This window comes from Mycetomoellerius zeteki, unplaced genomic scaffold, assembly GCF_001594055.1.
Source record: "Mycetomoellerius zeteki isolate Tzet28-1 unplaced genomic scaffold, Tzet1.0 scaffold135, whole genome shotgun sequence".
Lineage (NCBI taxonomy): Eukaryota > Metazoa > Arthropoda > Insecta > Hymenoptera > Formicidae > Mycetomoellerius > Mycetomoellerius zeteki.
In genome coordinates, this window is record NW_017256287.1 from 241,254 (window position 1) to 261,892 (window position 20,639).

Consider the following 20,639-nt stretch of genomic DNA (forward strand, 5'->3'; position numbering starts at 1 on the left):
ATATATATACATATATATATATAATGATAAAATAATAAAAATATACGTAAAAAAAATATAATATTAAAATAATAATATTAAAATATGAAGTATTAAAGAAGAATAGAACGAAATAAAATAAAATAAATATAACGTAAAAAAGTTTAGAAAGTTCCTTGAATTTTGTCCATTGTTTAGAATGTAATCGCAATATCGATACTGTTTCTTCGATTAGAATGAGCTATTTAAAAAAAATCAACTTTTATAATAACTACGAGGACATACATCAAAATCATATTTACGTTTCTTTATCTGACTCCATTAATTCAATTGTTTGTAGACTTTTATTAGAGATTCTCTCTTGAAATATACGTGATATGCTAAAAATTTCATAGTTATGTATGTATTATGAGATATCAACAAAGACATCTTGTCCACGAATAAGATTGACATTTTACAGATTGACATTTGCCGGATAAAATAAGACATCAATTTCCGTTAATTGGATCGCAGTGGCTCTTATACATTGTTCATTATCAAAGTGACAATGACAACTGCAGTTTGATGCACTTGGACGTTTTGTCGAGTATAATTGCATCACGATGCTACTACTGCTAATTGAACAATAATCAACCGCGACAGCAATTATAAGAAGAGAAAGTAAAACAATTTTTTTAGGGCGATTTCTCAAGAATGATCTGTAATGTAATGTATGACGCAGGAATCGCGTAATAACGAAGTAAGCCAAATTTCCGTGTTCGCAATCCGTAAGTTGCAATTGTGGATCAATGTCGATTTCACAAAGTTGCGTTACGCAACGGTAAAAATCGCGCCATCGCGCCGGTAACGAACCGACGCGACCGTTGCATATTCGGCAGGAATTCGGGCGTAAGACGGTTCTTAAAATACTTGGACTCGATCGTTGCATAAAGCAGCGCCGGTCGATCGGCGAGATTCGCGGCTATCGGCTTGCAACAGTTTTGCATGATCGTTTTGCGTAATGACGACGAGGTAGACGATGATGACGATGACGACGATGATGACGATGACGATAAAAAGAAGAAGAGAAAAAGGGAGATAGGACAGGAGAGAAAGAGAGCAATGACTCGTGCAAAACCTTTTGGGACTCGTTTGAGACAGTTAGCCGCGCCGCGAGGGAGAGAAAGAAAGAGAGAGAGAAAGAGGAAGAGAGACGGGGAGAGGTACCGTGGGAAGAGCGAGCGATATGCATACCCAATGACCGGATGACCTTCGCTCGTTGCATAAAGATGCCTTTAATTGACGGCGCGCGCGAAAACACGTTCGGCACGGCATGGCTCGGCGACGCTCGATAAAGCCGAATGAACGAAAGAACGAGAGCCGCTGGACCACCTCGATGGGACACCTAATTTGTTTAAAGCGGCAGACGAAAGCGACGTGTACGTGCCTTTAATTTAGGGTCTGGCAAAGAGCCGAATCGGTCGATGGCTAATTTATCACGTCCGCGTAATATGTAGCGGAAAGCAAAACGGCGATTCGATAATTGCGACATATACTTGGTATAAAGTATTCATTGGATGTTTAAACCGCGATGCGATGCGGTGGTTGCTTCGGCTATGTATGTACTGGTGACGTCAGAAGCGAGAAATTGTATCGGTCACAAATTATGCTCTCTTAAAGGACATGACTTTTCGAAAGAGAGATTAAAAGTAAAACTTGTGGCTCAAGAATATACAAGGAAATGGAGAATAATTTATAAGTCATAATGAAATACCGACTGACTGTAGTCGACTGACATTTTCGATAGAAAACATTGTAAAAATGAAATTATAATTATTGTAATTTTATTTATAATTTTATTTCATTAACCTTTAGAGAATGAAAGTTTGTTTTTAATCTATAATTTTTCCTTGAGTAAAATTTATTATAATTCATTATTTCATTATATTTTTTTTCATCTCAAAATGTAATACTGTTTCAGCGCCACTGACTTTCCCGTTCTGCGAAGGTTAACAAAGATAGATAATAAAAAGATATTGTTTAAAATGTACCAAGAAATACAGTGATTTTATATAAGAATGGCAAAAGTAAAAGTTTAGTGGCTATTTGCTTAAATACTTTTTATATTATTTGAAATAAAATGTGAAAAGGATATGTCATTCACGTTGCAAGCTCGACTCTTGTAACTTTACGTAAAGTTATTGTTCTTGGCGTGTAGTTTCTTTTTCAACGAAATAATAATTTTCGCAGAGACTGACGCAATTCTTTCTCTGTACAATCCTCTCGAGTGCCTTCTATTTTATTTATCGCGCTGTTCCATGCGAAACGGAATCGCGCGAGATTAATTGACGGTGTCGCGTCTTATCGCTAGTCGTAAACTCCGCCGGCTATTTATCACAGAGGACGCGTCTCCTCCCTTTGTTTCATGGCTGGAAGCAGGAAGCGGATCACTGCCAGCGAGCCCAGCGGACAGCGGAGTCAGCGACGTCGAGTCCAGCACGTCCTCCGGCGGCAACGAGGACGCGAATCTCTTACTGAAAGCAAGGCTCAATCCTAATTCGTCCCTCCAGCCGAGTCTGGCGTCTCATCACTCCCATCTGTCGTCGGGTGAGCTCGATCTTTATATATTTTGCGCACCATCATTGACGCGTTTAACATATGTGAAGAAAATGAAAGTCTTAAATCACTTAAATGTTGAACAAAAAATATTTTAATAATATAATTAATACTTTCGTGAAAAATTCTTTATTTATCTTCTTTTGCCAAAATTTGCAAGTTTGAGAGATTCGTAATAGGAATCGTTATTAAGAAATTTATCAATCTGAGAATTAAAGAATTAATATTCATTTAATTCATGCAAATCAATTTTGTTAATTGAGCAATTCTCTTTCAAGGAAATTTAGATCATAATAAGCATCAAATTTATGTAATGTTTATAGTATTAAGTCTTTCTAACGTCGTATAAATCTTAATTATTTTGGAGACAATCCGTTATAAATTTAATTAAACGTAATTGTAATTGTAAACTTAAACGTAATTGTAATCTAGATTCTGAATCATATAAGACAAAAAATTTTATTTTCGGTCGAAGAATCTTGGTAGCTTAATAATACTTATATAGATTTACAAATTTTCACTTTTAATTGCTCTTTCTATTTATAATTTTTATTTCTAATTGTAACTAGTGAATATTTTAAAGAATTAAGATTATTTATCGTCAAAATACTTTTGCATGATAGAAAATAGTTGTTTTAAGAGTAAGATTGATGAATTGGGATTTAACGTAAACTTCGTTCGTAAAACGAAAGTTCTGAAAAGAAGAAAAATGTCATTTCAAAAAATGTACTTTCGAAATATATTTCGTTATTGAGCGTATCTTATTGATTGCTTGATAGCAGCACTCGGCAGATCGGCCTGCCACAGCCCCGGTGTGTATCCGGGGTCGACGGCAAGCTTCCTGTCGCCCACCTATCATCCTCATCAGCATCCTATCACCTCCCAGTATCATCCACATCGGGGGAGTTCGCCACACCATCAGCACAGCAATCATACTATGGGTCCAACGATGGGACCGCCCCACCACCACCATCATCATCAAGCGCAGGGTCTCCAGCATCACTTGCATTACCGTCAACCATCCTCACGTAAGTTCTCAAACTCTAATTTATTACAACGACGTAATTGGTGGAATTAGTGAACCCCGCTGGGAAACTCTCCCCGAGAATCCTCAATGAATTCAAATAATAGGCGATAATAGGTAATAACAGATCATGCTCGGTCGATGTGTTGGACGCGATGCCCGATTAAAATTCCGACGTCATGAATACGTGAAAATTAAAGAAAAAAATCGACCGAGAGAGTAGCAAACTGACAATGAGATTTCGAAATTTTACCCTTTACTCCAGAGGTACCGGATAGCAATCTGCAGACTCGGATTTCATGCTAGACTTGCAATGAGGGGCCTTTTCTTTGACCTCGTTTACTTATCGGCAATTTCGACGATAGTAGATGTATCTCCGTTCTCATCACGATCGATCAGCGTGGCGGTCAGAAAGAGGAAGAGATAGGAAAGTGCGGGGAATGAAAGAGGATGAATACTCGATGAAACAGTGATTTCGATATCTCGCGGTGGCATCTGAAAACTGGATCGTCGTGACGTAACGACGCGGTAACCCGTAGAGTTTATTTCGCCTTCGTAGATATCGATTCGATTGCCGTCGACCAACCAAACGCGGAATATTTTCGCCTTTGAACCGACGAATAACCACGCACGCGATCGATCCTCTACGAGTCTATAGATTTATTCGTGCTGCTTAAAATCGCTTGAAGTTTTTGTATATTTAAAACGAGATATATATTCTGCAGGTATTGGAAAGAGAGAAAGTTAAGATTCTGAGTGTAAGAAGTGCAAGCAACACGAACAGACTTTATGATTTAGTGATATCTATATACTATATCGTGTTTTCTTATCACTTTTTGACTAGTGAGATAGATTCATAGTCGCGAGGCTTTGTTTTTCTGCGAATATAACGCATGCGCGGAATCGAAAATAAAAAATATTACATTGCCAAAATTGATGAAAAAAAAAAAATATATATATATATATCTTTGATAAATATGATGAAACAAGTTGTGAAATCTAAAGATGTAGATGAAATGAAAATATATGAGCGACATTTTTATCGTTATATCTGTGACCTCATAGAATGCTGTAACTCGAAATAAAATTATCACGAGTATAATATAGATAAATATTAATAGTACGTTTACTTCGCTGAAATGACTTAAATATTTTTACTTCTTATTTTTAAAACAAGTGGATAAATTTCTATGTGCCAATGGCGCTATTTAGGAGATATTAAATCGCTGACACTTTTATTTCACTTTCCGCTATAATAGAATAATAAAGGGAGACTTTGTATTGTTTTCTCATATTGTATAGAATAATAATCGTATAGTATATGAAATGACATCAATAAATGTCGTATTTATTAAATATAAAGTTTTAAATACACATAAATACGACTAACAAATACTTTACAGTTTTAATCTAGTAGACGAGAAAGTGATAAAGGAATTAGAACGTAAATCCGCGGTTTCAAAGACGATGCTGTTGCGGGACAGAAGAAGTTGGGTCGAATTTCTCGCCGAGCATCAAGCGTGTGAAGGCAGGAAGCGTCTAGTCCGTCTAAGACTAGAGAAGGACTTCCTCCGCGGCCAAGATGCCAAGTGAAAGGATTCGCCTTGTCGTCGCGGAGAACGTGGAAGAGAGCGATCTCACGAGCGTCGTCGTCGTCGTCGTCGCTGTCGCTGTCAACGACGACGACGTCGACACCTCCGGAGCGCGACTCGTCTCGTTCTCGTGACCTACTTGCCGTTCTCCGATTCGACGGCCCAGATTCGTTTCCTGCCACCGAAGCATTTCCGTCTACGCTCTCGCATCTCGACAGACAGACATGCAGTTTTCTCCTTCGATAGTTACAATCTCTATTGAGAAATAACAGATATTTTTTTTCATGAACTTCTATAAAATGATGTAAAAATTCTCTTTTTAGTTACCAACTATTTTCAAACTTTTCAAATTAAAATTCTGTCAAGGTAAAGCCAAAAGCCTACTCAAAATTGGCTAAAGGGCATGATTTATACTTACTTGTGCATTAAGTTAAAAAAAATGGTTGAAATTAATACACGAAAGAACAATTTTGCTAAAGTAGAGGAGAAGGTGGTATTATGGCACCCCAGTTACATTTTACACAATAACTTTGTTAATAATCAATATTTAAGTTTAAGTTAAAACTTGACAATTACATTCGTTAAAATGTTGTTGAATCGATTCTGGACTCAAAGTTACGAAATATTTGTTACTTAGGATACTATTAATAAAAATGAGGCGACATTGCATAATGACTCGAAGAAAAAATTGGTTGGTAATGTAGCCTTCCATATAAAAAGCCTTAAAATATTAGTTTTACTTAGAAAACAGTATTTGGTTACAAAATTAACAAAAAAGTAAAACAGCATACATTTTAAAATGTATGCAAATGAATGTATATGCATTTACATAACTTCTGTTCAGTATTAAAAATCTCAGTACTAAAAATAGTACACGTAATATAAACTATAAATTAACAGTAGAGCTACAATCAATTATCAAATAATTATTTTGATATGAAAACCTCAAAAAAAGAGGTCGTGAGTAATCAATATCTATAGAGAGCCACATTAATAAAATGCCATGCTATTGTTTAAATTTGCATAACTCAAAATATATACAGTCAAGTAATATGCTTAAATAGCAAATAACACATTCAAATATATACGTATATTCATGTGATAATACGTTCAAGTTTAAGAAAAATGAGGAAGTAAGTGTAATTAAATGCTAAAATGTACCTCAGAAACGTTTCGAAAAACTTGAAAGTAAAAATACGTTATAATAAGTGCTAGTTATAATTGAGTATTGGTAATATTAGCGTCATGATAGCGATACTGAACTAATAATTCCATAAGTAATCATTAGGATTCGCTATATAATAGCGGAGATATTAAGAGAGGCCACAATATATACACTGGCTATAATACCACCTTCTCCTCTATCTAAAAAATTATATAGGACGCTTAAACTGATTAGTAGAATATTAAAAAGTGTTAAAACTATTCACGGCAATGTTATCAACGTTCTGCATAATTATTTTGATATTTTGGCAACAAATTATTTTCAGATCTGTATCTAGCTAAATTTTTAGTTACTTCAACAAAAACAATTCTTTCCATGCATAATTTAACTGTAACTTATAGTAATTTATGTGCCAATTACATATATTGTATAATATATATATATTTTTTTTTTTTTTAGTGAAACTATAATTGTTTAATAAATAGAAATATAAGTATATAGTTACTAGTATTATATCTAATTATCACTAACATTATAGTAATTATAAAAATGGAGCTTTTTCCTGTAATTATTTTATATTTTATCATGTAATTATACTCACAAATACTGAATATTTTTTTCCCGGTATCTTTCGAATTTAGCTTATTCAAATTCAACAAGTCATCTGAGGCAAAGTACAAAAATCACATATGTATGTATAAATGCTTTCGCAATTTAAAAGTAGATTTTCAACGTTGAAAGTGAGCGTAATCCTCGAGACTCAATTCTAAACATAAAAATTAGTCCACTGTAATGAGGTTCTGAAGAAGGTTGCGCTTTAAGATTAAGCATGTCAGCGATCCTCAAATTGAGGACGTCGCGGAATAAACATTTTGCGAATTGCAGACACTTGTGGCATTAGGTTTCTATCGATTCACCTACGTCAGGTGTATTTTGCGTGGCCAACTCGTCCGCGTCAAGTATCGCAGGAATTAATTAGACGTGGACGATGTGGGTCAGTCGCGTTGGTTTGGACCGGTGCGCGCAAAGTATAAATTAATCAGGACGCAATCGACAAGTCGAGAAATTTCTCGACTGCGATCTTGCGGCATGGAACTCCTCTTTATTGCTATTAAAAGCGAGTACGACGCGGGATCGGCAGCTGATCACCGTCAACGAGCCTAGCGCACCTGGCGTCGCGAAGACAGCCGCGTACTTGGATCGACGCGGCGCCGCGCCAAGGTTCATTTCTTGACGAGCCGTAGGCTCGAGGTGAAAAGCGTTCCGGTATATACAATCGCGGTGAAATTCGCTGCGTGCGAGCATAGAGTATCAATTATCGCAGCGAAAAGAAAATAGAAGAAAGGCTACAAGCGCAAGGTATATGTATAGGCGGACGTGCACGTTGAGCGGAAGCGGCAACGCTCATTGCGTTTTATTATCATCGCAGACCGCAATTCCCATCGCGACATTGTCAACAATGAGATCGAACTTTCCTTAATTGAAAATATCCTGCGAGCGAGACTACATTTCTTTAATCTCGTTTTTACAATGTGCCTGACCATTTTCATCGGAGGGAAAAATTGCTGCAGCGTGTGTCTTTAGCGCATTTAAAGCACCATTCGTGGCCGCGCGGAGGTACGAATGGTCGCCGTTTACTGGACCGTAAATTGCGGCCGCTCGAAATATGCTAATAAGACAACGCCTTAATGAAAATTTCCGTGACTCGGAATGAGTTTGCCATTTGCGTATGTTGTCGATAATAACTTTACGGTTAGCTCGTAAAATTTTACGAGGAATGCTGCGAAAACGCGAACAAAGTAGCAGCTTGGTCATAATTTTATTCTAATATTCGCGTGAAATTTAGCGTTATTTTGCTTTCTCGATTGAAGCATTAGGTATAAATTGAGATGAAAATCAAATGCTCTTCTGAAAGTATTTTAACTTCATCACAGAAAGAACAATTCACTGAAATATTTAAAAATCTAGCTAGATATAGATCTGAAAACAATTTTGTTTGCACCACCAAAATAATTACGTTGGATGCTTAAACTAGATTTGTTGATTACTAGAATGTTAAAATTTTTCGCAGCAACGCTTAAACATTCTACATAATTATTTTTATTGTCTAACAAAATTATTTTCAATTCTATCTTTAGCTAGATATGAAGTATCTAGCTAAATTTTTAGATACTTTAGCAAAATCGTTACGAACAGTATAGATAAAATACTAAATATTTATTTAAGATAAAAGAGGAAATAGATACGTAAGCCTATGAAAATGTTTTTTCTCTTTTTTTTCTTTCTTTTTTGTTTTTTTTTTGTTTTTTAATGAAAAGTGGACGCTATCATCTGCGAAAAATTTGGAAAGTAAGGGATAAAAATGCTGTAACGACACTACATTATATCGAGGCGCGCTCGACGAGCTGTCGCGCCACGCTCCGAGTAAAAGTGTGCCAGATTGTATAATCGAACGTGAATAAGCAAAATGTTACGCCATAGCGATTTGGTAACGTCGTCGGGCCCCCCTTCCTCTTACTCCGTCCGAAAGGCACGGCCATGTTCTCATTGCGGTAGGCACAACGGTCCGCGCGGGCAGAGGTAGTTGAGGATGAGAAAAAATTCAACCTGTTAAGGGTCATGCGTTTCGATATGTGTACAGAATTACATCCGGTAACAACAGTAAAGCGATATTTTCTGTAAGAGAATTTTGACAATTGTCTCCTCGTCCAAGTTGAAACTCTGACAAGTTAATTTTTCAGTTTGATAATTATCAAAATATTTAATGAGGAATTTTTTAAAAGAAATTAAGAGTAAAATTGTTGCACTCAGAGAGCACTGTAGATTTATTTTTTAATTTCTAGTTAGACTTAATTTATGTTCTAGTAAATTGATTGCTTTTAATTAACTATTATGATCGTTACCGAGTCACAGCATCGGTGCAGAAATATACAATACAATAATACTTTAAAAAGTTTATACGTTTTATTCTCGAAATGAAATATCTGTATATTGTATAACTAGCGATATTACGGTTCAATAAACTGTAGTTTCATGAAATTCTGGTTAGGCTAATGGATCTCTCTCGCCTTATGCAACTTTGTTGCGAGTACATCCGCGAGAATTCGCGTGCTGCCAAAACTACATCGAGCGATTTTCCGCGATTTCGCCGGAGCCAATTGGCCATCGGCCTCTTTTATCTAGATCACTGTACCGCGCAAACATTGCGCAGTAACAGTGACCGCATATACATAACTTTGTCTATAGGGTGTCATACACGTCTATAGGAAGTCACTTTCTGTTTTCAGCTTTCTTTCTTGAGATTTTTGCGTTTGTTAAGGAAGAAGCAAAACGCTCTCTGTAATGATTCGCGGGGTATTGATCCGTTAAATTGATGGCGTGCTTGTTAAAGTCGGATTATTCGGCTAGCTGATCGATAAACGCTTCGTTCGCAAAGTAGAAAATAATCAGGGGTGTGTTTATCGAGTGAACTGTTTGCCTATCCGCGGTCGACCGCGTTATAGACCTCTTACACGTCGGGCGCCGTGTACACTACCGGAATAGCGACTCTGGGAAAGAATAGAATAGCACGCCGCTATTTTCGGCCGGATCATCATCGAGCCGCGATTCGTCGTCCATTAGCGCCTCGAGGATGCCTTAGAACGTGTGAAAGACCCTTTAGGCACGCCGAGAACGAAAGTGATGCGCGCGAGGTGCGTTGGCAAACCAGCGTGGCACGAATTTTGACGCTGACGGCTTGTCAAGGCGAAAGTGTTACAAGGTTCCGAGTAGCGATACGTACAATGTTGAATTCAAAGACGATTTGATCTTCCGTGCAAAATTGCCCAACTTCCTCGTACCCATTCAAATTTTATTGCGAAAAATATAAATTTCTAAATTTACTAAAATCCTCGTGAGATATATGTTGGATCTTACTAACTTTTTATAAATAAATTATATATATATATACAGCTGCTTAAAAAATACGAAAGAATAATAAAATTTTTATTATAATCAGAAAATTTAATGACATTAAAAAAAGGTACAAGTTGCGTAACAAATTTAAAAGGTTTACGATGTTGCTTTTTTTTCTTTCTTCCTTTGATTCATCATTCACTTATATGTGTATTGTGTCAAGGACAAACCTGATTTTCATGCGAATATCAATTACATTCTGAAAGTTAACGATTGACGTCAAAGTAGCTTGCAGAATACAGTACCATCTTGATTACCGAGAAGCAGATTCCATTGAAATATTTTCGTCTTTTTTGGGAACAATGATAAATTGTCCAGACACGCGAGACTGCTTTATTCCGATTGAAGGAGGAACCGTCATACATTCGGCAGCTTTGTAACTATATTACTAAAAATATAGTGTCGCGTAAAGCAGTCATAGTATTAATGTAGGTAAGTCTAATGTAAGTAATAATTCAAAATCTTATAGTATATTAAAAAAGAATAATAAGTAATGTCAAGTCCCAAGACTTAGTATTAGATTAGAAGAGACTACAAGTAATAATACGATTGACACATGAAGAAATTCGATTTTGAACGCGAGCTTTTTTTCGCGACCGAATCCGAGAAAGTGCACGAAAATGAGTGTATTTGGGAACCGCGCCATCGAGGGATCAGGAATGTCCTGGTTGTCCTAGATCAAGTACTCCTGAGATATTTTTAAAAGATCGCCAGACGCACCAACGTAATTTCGAACGCGTGGAATGCGGTGATGGGAAGGGTGACGGTTTTGGAGGGGACAAGGAAAAAAGGGGAAGCGACTTTTTGCCGCGGGAAATTGACGGAAAAAATAGAATGGTGCGAATTCGCCGACGAATAACAGCCGCTTACGAAAGAGCCAGGTGTCGGGCAAAGAGCTCGTAACAAAAATTTTCAAGAGCTTGCAACTCTTTGTCGCCACACGTAAAACGGTAAACCAAAGTAAAAAGCATCGGCGAGATACATTACACAGATATATCGATATTTTGCATGCATATTTTTCTGCTTAAATAATTTGGTATTTTATCCAAACATTAAATTTATAATTCTCCTGAGATTACTTCGTTGAAATATTAAAATATTTGTTCACAAAAGCAATATGTTTATTTTGCTAATACTTGTTTTGATCGGTCAATATAAATTATGTAATTTCTGTGTTTGACAGAATTTCTGTTTAAAATATGCATAATTTATCGCACTGATACTTTCCAATCATTGCTAACCGTGTATATTAATATCTAAAAAGTTATCAAAAGTTTACGATAATGTTGATACGCTAAATACAACTCTATCTTCCTATTTACGCGTATGCTTATCAAACGGTGATTTAATAACATGATTTACGTAATCTTCGCAAAATTATCTTCCGTATTGCGATGTTTACGTTTAGAAAAGCATGTTATATCAGATATTAGTATCACATGGAGATTCACGTGACGCGTCCGGCGTGCGATATACAATCATATGATAGGCTCAAGTTTATCTTGGTTAACTTAAAAGGGAAGTAATTAAATTCTACAAATTCTACAAAATATCACTCGTAACTTGTATCAGATGTTACATTCCTCGTCATGTAAAATTGTCGAACGGAAATAATCTTTTCACAATTATTCAATGTAAATCAAAAGAGAAGAAAAAGGGAGAGAGGGAGAGAGAGAGAGAGAGAGAGAGAGAGAGAGAGAGAGAATCATTGATACAGCTTATCAGTCACCGTGAGATGCAATAGCTTACACCCAAGTATTTTTCTGCCACGGTTTACCTTCACGATTAAAATCTTGTTTGGCACGAGCGATCGATGGTCGATAATAAGATAATACCAGGAAAAGCACATTGCCGTTACCACGAGTGAGATCGATTATTTTAACAACTCCGATATCTGAGAACAAGTGTCTTTAAGCGACAAAAGTGAGTCTGAGACGCGACGCGAGTTCATATAAAATGTTCTTATTGTTAGTCAATATATGTGTACCGGTACTTCTGTTATTAAGAGCATTCCTCGTTTTATTTTTAGCGCTTTCGTACTTCAGCACTTGTACTGATGCATTAAATTTTCTGAAGGAAACAGAGATTCTTGTCGGTATCATCACCGTTTCATATCACGCAATTTTTTCTATTCCCTTTTCTCTCTTATTTTCAATTTAATGATTTGTATCTCGGAGCGAAAAAACAGGATTTACAGGACGTAAGTATATCGATGACGATGAATTCAGGATATCTCGGTTCGACGTTTGAAATGTTTAATTTTCAACCCTATTTATCTCGAGAAGTAAATGTGCGAGAACATTTTTTCAAAGTTTAGAAAAATCGTTAGTCCGAACGAAGAAGAAAGAATTTCCTGAAGCTGTACAAGAAAGCGTTAACGGCGCCGTGGAAGGGTCGAGCGCCATAGTCTTATGTAACCCGCGCTCGCGAGGCCGCGGCGAGTAAAAATAAAGGAACGAAACGAGTGATGCAGAGTGGATTCTAAGGCTAGAGCGGGTCTAGGTCTAGGTCGACTAGGCGCGGCTTACTGTACGCGGCGTACGTGTTGTACCTCGATAGAGTCCACTTCCTGATTGGAGATAGCAGACTTCCTTGGTTGAAAACACTGGATCTCGGTACATAAAACGCACGCGTTTGATTCTAATCGACTTTTTGTTTGATGTTTAATCCATAAATACCACAATACGGAAACAACATACTTGGCATATTCAACCCAATTCGATTACTTGTAACTTCACGGAAAGAACGATTTTACTAAAGTATCTAAAAATTTAACTGCACTAAAAAAGTACATTCAATTTTAATAAATTATTTGTTTAAATAGTGCCAAATAAATATTTACTAAATATAAAGATATATTTATTTGGTACAAGAACCATTCATTTGATTTAACTATAATTTCTTTTTATTTACTATAAGTAAATGTTTAGTAGGCACAATTGAAATAAATATCTATTACAATATAGTATATTTTTTCCTCAATATAGATATAGATTTGAAATTAATTTTGTCGGACATAAAAAAACTTAAATTTTTAGATATTTCAGCAAAACCGTTCCTTTCGTATTTCATAAAAATGAAAATAATGTAAACAATTTTTTTTTCGAAATACCAGACATTAAGGAATATATAACGGCCAAACAAATGGTACAGTGAGTGCATAAAGTATTCGTACAAGGAAATTAAAAAAAATTTTTAAAAAGCCTTATTTGTAGAAAATAAACGTTAATTAGCAATTTTATTTTAATGAACACATTTTGTTCTGACACAAACAAACGAGCTTTGCGTGTATTCCTGATTTTAGGAGTTAAATTTCTCGACTGTACGAATATTTTTTGAGCGTTCAAACAATACAATTTTTAATTTTCGCTTATTTTTAAAACGATATATTTTCTATAATTAATCACATCTAGAGGATATCTTTTGGTATAGATAATTTTGAGAAATATAGTCTATTTTATTTTTTATGAATAAATTGTTAATTACTCAGCAAGAAATGACCTCCTATTAGACGTTGAATCGACATCGAATTCATTGTATCAATTTCGTTTCGACATCAATTCGATGATTCGTTTCTCTCGCTGGATAATATTTACTTTTTAAAAATAAGGTTCTTTTTTAAATATTTTCTCTGTACGAATACTTTTTGCACTCACTGTATGTACTTTATTGGAAAAAGAAAGTCGGATATGCCATACTGAAAAGATGTTTAATTAAAGGTTAACCAATTCGTGTCTCGAGCGCAACAAGAAAGATTTATGCTTGTTTACCACTTATCCTGTAAAATTGCATTATTTTATGTAAAAAGAAAAATGTGTTCCTTTTGATAGTCTTTTTTAATAGCAAAATGATATTTGTAAACTATTTCTTCGCAGTTTCTTTTTCGAATCTAGTGCTAGTGTATACTAGTGTACGAATTACGCTACTGTATCGCATCTGTTCGCTCGGACGTGAAAGTGGCGAATTCGTTTCCCGAAACAGGTGCACGGTTTCACCGCGCGAGGAGAGAAAAAGCGCAGGCGAGAAATGAGACGCTTCGCGGCCGAGTCTAGGTCTAGGTGTAGGTCTAGGTCGACTAGGAAGGGGGCGCGGCGGTCTACTTCCTACCCGAGGACGACAATCCGGCTTTTCTCTCGGAAATACTTGCGCGAAATGACGTCGATCGCTCGGGCGAAACGTGCGCTGAAGAACAATAGAATCGTGTTAGTGCGCTAGTTTCCATTATTATTTCGGTTACTTGATTCTTTAATTCGTCGAAGGAAAAGTGCGTTGCGAGAAATTTCTCACAATCTCTCTCATGTGTTTCGATGGGAATTTTGTCTTAGGTAATCGGTAATGAGATTTACAATTGAATTTGATATTTTCATTTTAGTATTTTTCAAGTTTGTTACATAATTTGATTGATAATAAAATTAATTTCGAGATACATCTTTGACATAATATATCTTCCCCTTTTGTCTGTAACGTCGACGTTAGTGAATATACTTGGTTCGCAGAAATCATCGTTTTAGCATGAAAATCGAAAGTTGTCCAGTGCATTCACACCGGCAACACGTGACATTCTCGTGACTTGCTGATTAATGGCGTCCACGGACTCCGGAAGTACGAGCGGTATCGGATTTTTTATTGTAGGCCACGGCACGTTTCGCAAATTGCACGCGAGGCAGAAAATAACGGGTCGCCATAAACGCTACGTCGATTTCGTGGCGGGCGAGCTTCTCGATTCGCGCGCATGCGCGAGCTCTTATTCTCTTTCTTTTTTTCCTGACCGAACAGATACCGCGTGATGTTACACTTAAACTTGAATTCAATAATCCATTTTACAAGACAGATCCTCCTACTTTTCGTTACTTACATTCATAATCTCTTATTTACGATTGAATCGTCTTCTCTAATTTGTTGTTACAATTATTGTGTGTTCTGTAACACAACACTGTAAACATAAACGTGATAACAATCTCGATTTTTCGTCGGCTCGTTAATCACCCTGTGATCTCTTTATTCATTACCTTCGTTTCAAATTCAATTTCCTTATTTCGCCAAAGTTTAGAGTTTACGACTCGCCGAATCTCCGCTTCTCGTTGGTGAAGTTTTGCATGATATCTCGCGATCCAATAATAAGTGCAAAGTTCCTTTAAATAGTGCCGCTAGCGTCCGTTGAATATTCATAAGAAAGTTAAACCTCCGTGTGGAATTCGTTACGATACCGCGCAAGGAAGGTTACGGAATTAAATAGTTCGGCGTGAATTCGCTTTGCATTTGTGCCCCTCGTATAAATTGCGAGTCGACTACCATTTGCAAAAATTACTTCTATATCGTGTGAAATGAAATTTATGCGGATGTCTATTATACATTCAGCATATATTATATCGATTATTATTACGTTGACACGTTTACAATAAATCTCATTAAGCAAATTAAAATAAAGATAAAATTTACTTTTTATTACAGTAGGTATACAAAAATGGATTATTGCATGCTAACTTATAATTGTAAGTAATTTTAGATTGTATTTTTTGCTCCAGAGATATTCAGTCTCGTAGATAAAGAAAAAAATGTTAATTAGGATATTGCGCTTACTTGGAAAACACTTATCTGATAAGAATTTATTAATATAAGCGAACAAAATATGTGAAAGATAACCTTGTAGGAGGGAAATTTTAATTAGAACGTTGCGTTCACTCAAGAGTCTATTATTTACAAAAACCCCATTAAGAGACTTAATTCAAGGCTACATCATTCGCGCATCGTTCTTAGGATCATCCAGTACATGAAGCAGAAATTTTAATTAGAGCACCGCGTTTATCTGCGAAACAATTACCAAGAAACCATTAATACGCATGCACGAAAGACGCAAAGTAAAATCGCATTTTATACCGACCGTCTTCCGGATCGCGTTGCAAGTCAACAGAGGAGCCTAATTGGAACGTCGAAATTGCGGGACGTCGAATTTGATGCACGTGAAAATCATGACAGAAAAAAAGGGAAAAGAATCCATTGATTCGCACATTCGGAAAGAATCGTAAAGGATAAAATTCGCGTGCGTGGCGTCTTCCGTGCACGCGCACGCCCGCTCGTGCCGTCTTTCGGATCACCCTGTAGACGGGAGGAGGAAAGAAGGAGGACGGTTTTACAGATAGGCGCGCATAGGCTGGCAGGCTCTGGCTGACAGAGAAGCGCGTCCTTCCTGGGTCTCTGCCCCTGCACCGTGTGTATTGTAGTATTGTATATTTGCAGTGTACATACATATTATCAGAGCGTGCTTCTCTGTGTGCGCGCACTTGCCGTGCCCGCCGCGTCCGCGTCCGCATCTCGCGTGTACATACGTGTCGTGTGCGTGTGCATACATATGCGTATATACTCACACGCGGTGCCACCGCCGCCGTCGCCGGCAAAAATGCATAGCACTGTTGCACCAGACGGTTCTCAACCGTTCGCGCGACGTATTTAGCACGGCCCTCTGTTCATACAGCTTTTGTTTACGACCAATCCATCTCGTAACGAGGCGCACTTATTTCCTCCTTTCAAAAAAAAAAGAATAAGCGCGCCGCAGAAATTGCACCTTTAGTCTTTCCGTAATGTTTATCTATTGCGTTCGTTTGTTTGAGGCACACGCGAGAAGATTATCCCGATTGTAATGCTATAATATGTTCCTAAAATATTCATAAAAATGTTCTCAAAATCCCAAAATAATATTCCAAGGGTATTCCACGGAATGTCTTCATAATGTAAGAGCAATATTCAAACAATCGTTAACTATTCCATTTATATATCGTTACATATTTGTGAAATATGTAACCTCGATTAAAATTATAATACATTTATTACTATAAAATTCCGATTTGTCCGCATTTTCTCTCCACTAGAATGATAATTAATACAGCTAGACTTTTTTCTGTATACATATAATTCAAATCTGTACATCGATCGACTTAACAAAACATTGAACATGATCAAATTTATAATAATATATACCTTGAATATATTTATGTAGTTTAATTGGTTAAAAATTACATTAGATCTGTTCACGTTGCCTGCACTTTTTGCATTTAGAATCTTGCTTTCTTTTCAACATCTCTTTTCAACATCCGAATATATGCTTATCTCGTTTTAAGTACAAAAATTTCAAGCGACGCGAACAAGCTTATTACATTCGACGAAGATATTGGTGATTATAGAGAATAAAGTTCAAACTCCGTACACGAATTGTCGCTTAAATAAGAAGAGTCTCGTTTTCGCAAGGAATTATTCTTGGGGCAGATATATATATATATATATATGTGGCAACGTTCGATAGATTCAGTTCAACGACGATAGAGATAATCGGTAACTGAAGGATGATACTGAGAGAGGAAATGGGAGAGAGCGTGTTCGTAAGCCGAGTAAATGCCTCTCCTTCAAGGTTTCCTTCTATTTGCCGACAGCTATTGGAACAGGTCGGATCGCGTGCTGCGACTTGGCTCGTGATGATCGCGGATATTTTCGAAATTTATCGACGTCATCGTATACGATGACAATAATTGGAACTCTGGGTGCAAGGACCAGACGAGGCCACACTATTCCAAATGTCGCAGGAATTCCCGAAAAGCAAGACGATTCGAAAAACATTTCGAAATTATCACATACCAAAGTTTTATCTTTATTTTCTTATATGAGACTAACAATAAAATCAATATAGATATACGTTTTTGCGGTTGTATCTCTGTTCATGGATGTATTATACGTATTTTTTAACAAAATGAAAACAGGATAAGTTACAGATTTTTCTATATTATCTTTGAAAATAATATAAAACGACGGTTTGATGGTGATTTAGACTCTAGATCAAAAATTATTTCACAAGACATCCAAAAATTATTGTAAGAAGTAGACATGTTTTGAAAAAATAATTTAGATAAAATGAGAAAATTTTCATGTAAACTATAAAATTCTGTATCGTTAAATAGAAATTCATTCATTTTTATGTTTAAATGGAATGTTTAAATGGAACCAAATAAATTCCAGTTACTTTTTGCAGAGACTATACATCTGATACATCCTTAAATGTTTCTTAAGTGACAGTTTCAGAATTTAATTAATTCTGAGAACCTACAAATCTATTTACGCTTCTAAAGTGCAAAGTCGATAAGAAATAATTACGCGTAATAAATATGATACCGCAATATCTAATGATGTGATTAGGCGCAATAAAATTGTTAAAGAAATTTGCGATTATTTATTTTAGTAATAACTATATAGCAACGTTATCATATTGAGAGTTACTGCCACATGACGTTTACCGCACTGTTGTAATCACTCCGTTGATTATGTAAATACGTACAGTTGTGTAAACGTGTCTCTTTATTGCATCGATTTATGAACCATCACATATCTCGCGGCTATTAAAGTAAACAATTTATTACCGAGGAAAGTTAATTATCGCATAATCAACGTAAACGATATATTTACGTCACGCAGTTTTTCCAGTGAGACTACCAAAGTCTGCCGATTCTTCCCGTTATGCTGCCCGAGATTCTTTTTTTTTATCATTGGGGTTGATAAGAAAATTCAAACGATCACCACGTTTTGATACGCATGTTGACACTCTGCGTCCGTATCTTGCGGTGCGTTTCCTGCCGCTGAAAATAGATTCCTTCGGACATTTAAACGCGGCTTTCGGTGGCGGAGGAGGAAGCGCGTGAGCCCGAAATAAATTTCTTCGCGCTTTCGACTTTCAATTTCGACCGGCCGGCTGCGGTGCGGCGGTTTCTCTGCCCGGTACACCGACAACGTTCTCCGAAACTGACGCTAAATAAACAGAATTTAAACGCTAAATTCTACATGAAACAGCATCGACGAAGGTGAACGTGGCATTGCACTCGATGTCTTGTAAATAGAACAACTAACGTTACTTGGACTGAGAGATTGGTGTACAACTACATCTAAATATAAAATAGGAACTTGTTAATTTTTTTCGAATGCATTTAAACGTTGTTATGAAGCGATTTTTGAATTTTGCGCTGGTAGAATTTAATGACTATTTCTACATACTGCACTACCGAAAGCAACGAAATGACATCCTGTAGAAGAACGTGTTTAATCCGGAAACAATCACCTGTTTTATAGCAGAAAAAAAATATGAATTGTTGTAAAATATTGTTTTGAATATTGTTTAATAGTTTTTCCTTTCTTTTTTTCATAATTATTCTTGACCAATCTTTAAATTTAATCGAAAACCCACAATAAAAAAGCGTTGCATTAATTATAATCTTTATTTATTTATTTTTTTTTTTTAAGAAATACTGTCATAATATAAGCTACTTAACGTGTATTCCTTTTAATATTTATTTCTACTTACTTTCTTTTTTAGAAAATTGTAATTAAATCTACATGGACAGAACGATTTTGCTGAAATATATATCTCATAAAAATTTAACTAAATATAAATTTAAAAATAATTTTATTGAACCACATCAAAATAATAGGAATTTCAAATATGATGAGCTATGTTGCAAAAAGTTTTAACATTTTTACAATCAGGTTTTCTAACAAAATTATTTTGATGGTTAAACAAAATTATTTTCAAATCTATCTAAATTTTTAGATACTTCAGCAGAACCGTTCTTTCCATGCATATATCGTAAAGTTCTTGAATATTAATAAATCGGAAAACACACAATCAATATAAAATATGCTGTTAATAATGTGTGATTTTTTAATTGGAGTGTAAAATAATCCAAGTGACATCGTTTACGTTAAAAAAAAAAAGGAAAATCAAGTGACTATTCCCGGATTAATTAGATCGTCTGCAGTATACGTAGAGATCGTTTCCTCCTTCGTTGGTATTTGTCCATTCTTCAGCCTCGAAATTCTGACCAACGAGCCCGACTCGTCTACGTGATGAGCGTCACTTTCTTTATTCCTATTATGCTAGCTCACGTATGGGTTTCGCATATGCGCGTGTGTGTACGCGTGCATCGTGGTTGTATGCACGTGCATACACGCAACTCGCCGTGAGTGCGGAAGAGAGAAGACAGTCAAATGGGAGAGAGAGAGAGAGAGAGAGAGAGAGAGAGAAACGATGCAGCTAGAGTACCGTGCGGGTATAACGCCGAAGGCATGTATCGGCGGTTCCAGCGAGGTATAGACGATGACCTTGTCGTCGGCAATTCACCCCGTCTGACCCCCCTCTCTTTCTCTCCCCTCCATCCTCCTGACGGCGCGGTACCCTTTCCTTCTTCTTTTCCTTCTCCTCCTTCACCTCCTCTTCGTTCGCCTCTTCGTCGGTCCCACTCTTCCCCGTCGCCTTCCAACATCGCGCATCGTCGTGTCTTTCCCTTCTCCGCTCTTC

The 20,639-nt window shown here is 36.4% G+C and overlaps 1 protein-coding gene across 4 annotated transcripts in view; it reads left to right on the top strand.

Annotated features, from left to right (window-relative positions):
- Positions 1-20,639, top strand: part of Eip74EF (Ecdysone-induced protein E74) — a 226,048-nt gene that overhangs the window by 181,261 nt on the left and 24,148 nt on the right. For 3 of the 4 annotated variants that reach the window (XM_018462069.1, XM_018462070.1, XM_018462072.1), the window contains 2 exons: positions 2,398-2,565; positions 3,354-3,602. In XM_018462069.1, the coding sequence (XP_018317571.1) occupies positions 2,398-2,565; positions 3,354-3,602 (417 nt within the window). The remainder of the gene's footprint in view (positions 1-2,397; positions 2,566-3,353; positions 3,603-20,639) is intronic. The other variant, XM_018462071.1, reaches the window with a different exon arrangement.